Raw genomic sequence first — 4,394 nt, forward strand, 5'->3', positions numbered from 1 at the left:
TATATATATATATATATATATATATATATTAATCTTTAATTATGTTGTAATTATATTAGGGCCTATCGTTACAAAGAAGGAAGGAGAAGTAGGATGAAGAGATGTACTAATATTTAAAGAAAAAGTCTCAAATTTAACTAATTTCTATTTTTATCCTCGAGAAACTAAAATGAAATTTGTTGTAACCTAATCAATTATGTTGTACATATACAATTACGTTGTGAAAATATTATATGTTCTAAAATATGATTTGCATAATTATTCCACATTTATTAATTAGATATTTTTTATAATAACAAATAATTAAAAATAGAAAATACAATTACTAATAAAAAATAAAGTAATTTTAATTTTTATTATATTTCTTTTAATTAAAAAAATTTCATCTTTATACTTTTTATACTCACTCAATATTACTTAAAAAAAATAAAACTCGATTCATCTTGGAATTATTTAGTAAATTAAATAATAAAATTGTAGGAATACTACACAACTTTTAACACGAGAAAACTGGTAAACAAAGTATAGATGTTTCATGTAAAAATTTAAATTTAAAATATATAATAACTGGAGTTGAGTTTTTCTGTTGAGTTTTTTTAATAACATAAAAAAAAAACAATAAAAATCCACACTCTAATAATTATAACTTTCGGCATAAAAACAATTAAAGACAGTGTCATGACTCACGATGACAAAATCTAATCATCTCACACTTACATGTACGTAGGGTTAAGCCTTTAATAAATTTGGAAACAATTGATTACTTTTTTATGTTCAAATCTGATTAGTTCGCAATCCAAACTACCTTTGCCTTGTTATCACTTTTGATTTATAGGCAACTGGCAGACAAAAATAGAATAAAAATCTGAATTATAAAGTTGATTATATTAGAGAGAGAAAATGTCTCCAAAATTTTAAGTTAACATTTATTCTGTGTACACAATTTTTTACACTAGAAAATATCTGATGAAAAAAATAGCAAACTTTTTTTAATTTATAAATAATTTTCTTCGGAGTAAAAAATTAAAATTTGTTTAATTAAACTAAAAATGAGTAATTAAATTGCTTTTGGAATAACCTGCAGGGAGAAAGGGGCCCACACTGTAACGCACACACTATTCTCATTTCTGACACTCTACACACAAACCGCAATAACGTTTCAACAGCTTATGACTCACTTCGTCACTCCTCAACTCGTCCGAGTCACGCCCTTCATTCATCACTCCAAACATCTCCTCGCAACATCAATTTCTTGTTTCCAAACCCTCTCTTTCCCCCAATTCTCTACCAAAACCTCCGCCCTCGCCCACTGCCGAACGCACTCTCCACTTCGCCCGGCGATGGACGCGCAACCGCCGGAATCCGCCGCCTCGGGCGAGGACTTCGTCCACGTCCCGGATCTGAAGATGGAGAGTCTGTCTGAGAGCATGGTTCGAATTGACGAGCCTTCCGACGCCGACGCTGCTCCCTCTGCGTCGGATGACGCGCCGGATTCCGATCGCCGTCAGGTCACTCTCCCAGAGGAACTATCCAGAAACGTTCTCGTCCTCTCGTGTGAGTCTGCCGCCGAAGGCGGTGTCTGCGACGTTTACTTGGTCGGAACCGCTCATGTCTCTGAGGTATTGGTTCGGGTCGTTCAGAATCAGGTTTTAGGTTTCGTTATGCTGTACATTGTCACTATGTTCAACGAGAGCGAATGATTAGGGATTGTTTTATTTTATTTTATTCTCTATTTGTTTCAATCGGAACTGTTAGTCATTTTTACAGAGGATGCGTGACCGTATTTTACTTCATCGTATCAATTCTAGTAGTTGTAATAAGAAGTACAGTTGTTGAATTGCTCGGAGTTTAAAATTGACGCTGAATTTTGTGTAGGAATCAAGCAGAGAAGTTCAAGCTATAGTGAATTTTCTTAAACCGCAGGTTTTGTTTCTCTTTTGAACTTACTAATACTTGGCTGATGGATTGATCCTTCAGTTGCATGATTGCTTGCTCTTGATTTCATGATGCCCCTTGAATTTTTTGATTTTTAGTGATGTAAACCTGTGGCCGACCTTTGTTTTGTTACAGGCTGTCTTCCTAGAGTTGTGCTCCAGTCGTGTTGCTGTGCTTACCCTTCAAAATCTCAAGGTTTCTATCCTTTTAAATTGTTGTTTTGTACATTCCCTTTGTCCTTTAGTCCGTTAATTGTTGGAAAGTGGCTTAATTGTTGTCACGGCTAGCCTCCCAACTTTGACCACTTTTGGGAGTTGTCGTAATTTTAACTTGGAAGGTTTTATGGTTTAATCCCGCATGGTAGGGTTTAGTGAGACCCTAAATCCAATTTCTAAGAGTATCAACCTGTCCCTCTGACCACTATAATTGGTAACTTATGTGCGGAAGTTGCAAGTGATGTGATGTATTTGATGTTCCAATTTGTAGGGTGTGGCGGCATTCTTTAGTTCCATATTAGATGAGTGGATTGCTCGAAAGATAAAGTATCTGGCTGTGTAATTGTATGGCTTACTTGGTGTTTCACTGAAGGACGAAACACACATAGAAACTCATTTTACCTTGATGATTTAAACCTTTTAGCTGTCAACTTACGAATAGTTTAGTTTGTTTTTCCTTTTTCTTAAAGTAGAAAACAATCATCTCTTAAAGAAATAAACTTATAATTGTAATTATTGTTGTTCAATTTTCCACATGCCTTCTCCAAACATACCGTCAACTAATTTGGTTGATTCTATCATATTAATCTGGTTCTCCTTCAGTTGTTTGTATGATTATTGACTTTGCTTCTTCCAGGTACCCACTGTGGGAGAAATGGTTACAATGTTGAAGAAAAAACATAACATGTTTGAAGTGCTTTATGGCTGGTTCCTTGCCAAGGCAGGTTTCTAGGCAACCATATCTATCATCCTTTTATAGGCTTTCAATCGTCTATCTTTCATTATCCAATAATGCTATGTTTCTCATATATCCTGCTATTAAGTTTTGGACAGATTGCTAGTAAACTTGAGGTCTTTCCTGGCTCTGAGTTTCGTGTGGCATATGAAGAAGCCATCAAGTATGGTGGCAGAGTGATACTTGGTGATCGGCCTGTACAGGTGGGATGAGTTTTTCATTTTAATATGTTGGAGGCAGAGAAACTTTATACTCTATTGATGTAAAATATCTCTGAATAATAAAGAGTCATGTTTTTTACACTTATTTCTAAAAGTTAAATTTATAGAATTGCAATTATATTGTAATGAATTATTCATTACAATATCTTGGACTCTGGTGTTCTTGAGAATAAATTCATGTTGCATAATCACTAGAAAGCCTTGTAGTATATTGAGTGACTGGAAAGTAACTCTGTATTCATTTTGTCCAAACAGGGGAGATTCTGTGTTATAAAGAAGTTCCTTATCTCATTTTTCCAGCATATTTGTAAATTAGAATACCCTTCTTCCAATGCCTAGAACCCATGACCACTATGTAACACAGCAGCATTCTCCAAGCTTACCGCTAACATGTTCATTATATTGGAGAAAAACCTTTATTTTTTCTGGAGTCCTGAATCTATTAAAAATACTTGCTGGAAAAGGTTCAATGGCTATTCATTACACTTTCAAATTATTTCTATAAGCATGGGAGAAATACTGGCATGTTCTAAATTAGATTAATATGTTCAACATGTACTATTTTATTATGTGAGCTCTTTGAACTTTATGGAAAATGATACTCTAACCTGATTTTTTTAACCTGTTTTTGACCCGCCTATGTAGCAATGAAACGTGGATTTATTGTAAATATTTTTGAAAAAAAAAATGAAGGACGAAGTAATGGTTCTAAGCAACTATCAAAGTGGGTAATGTTTTGCGGCCCCTCGTGCGCGTGAGGAAAGACCACGCGCTCACCATCTCACAAACCGAAAGATTTGATTTTTTTTCACTCTTGTTGGGTCCTTACTGTGGGTGTTGTAAGCTGTTCTCATGGAAGTATATCTCCTTCGTATAAGTTTGCTCCACCGAGAAATGATATACTTGGTGGATATTGTTATTGCTTCCTCTTGACCAAGGACAATCAAACAGTGTCTACAAACAATACCACATAACTCAAAAAGTAGACATGAACATGTTATTGTGGTCGTTTTAGCATCATAATGGACATCATAATATTTGTTTGCACATTTACCATCCCATAATAACTCTTGTAGGATCACGTAGTTGCATCCCGAAGGTGTAGCATCCACCATTTTGATTGCACAATTCATCTTTGCTCGGAATTTCGTTTGTATTTCTGCAAACTTGGCATGTGTGTAGGCTAGGGGTGGCAAAACGAGTTAGCCCAGCCCATTTTGACCCGGCCCGCCAAAAACGGGTCGGGCTGGGCTGGCGAGCCTAGCCAATTTTGCCATCCCTAGTGTA

General features: G+C 35.4%; 1 protein-coding gene across 1 annotated transcript; it reads left to right on the forward strand.

Moving 5' to 3' along the window:
• The first annotated feature begins 1,143 nt into the window (after positions 1-1,143).
• On the forward strand, positions 1,144-3,398 carry LOC146881886 (uncharacterized). Its single transcript, XM_085668730.1, has 5 exons — positions 1,144-1,619; positions 1,876-1,923; positions 2,071-2,130; positions 2,788-2,871; positions 2,985-3,398. Exons 1-5 carry the CDS (start codon positions 1,170-1,172, stop codon positions 3,096-3,098), a joined length of 756 nt encoding a protein of 251 aa, XP_085524856.1. The 5' UTR covers positions 1,144-1,169; the 3' UTR covers positions 3,099-3,398.
• Positions 3,399-4,394: the final 996 nt, after the last annotated feature.

The sequence above is a fragment of the Vigna unguiculata genome, chromosome 11, assembly GCF_037176805.1.
Source record: "Vigna unguiculata cultivar grain cowpea cultivar isolate G323 ecotype 2 chromosome 11, ASM3717680v1, whole genome shotgun sequence".
Classification (NCBI taxonomy): Eukaryota; Viridiplantae; Streptophyta; class Magnoliopsida; order Fabales; family Fabaceae; genus Vigna; species Vigna unguiculata.

What these genes read in the sequence shown, in the direction of transcription:
- LOC146881886 (XM_085668730.1), top strand. Translation starts at nt 1,170, where the DNA reads ATGACTCACTTCGTCACTCCTCAACTCGTCCGAGTCACGCCCTTCATT. An exon ending in GAACCGCTCATGTCTCTGAG is followed by an intron (nt 1,620 to 1,875) that starts GTATTGGTTCGG and finishes AATTTTGTGTAG; the next exon opens with GAATCAAGCAGAGAAGTTCA. An exon ending in TGAATTTTCTTAAACCGCAG is followed by an intron (nt 1,924 to 2,070) that starts GTTTTGTTTCTC and finishes GTTTTGTTACAG; the next exon opens with GCTGTCTTCCTAGAGTTGTG.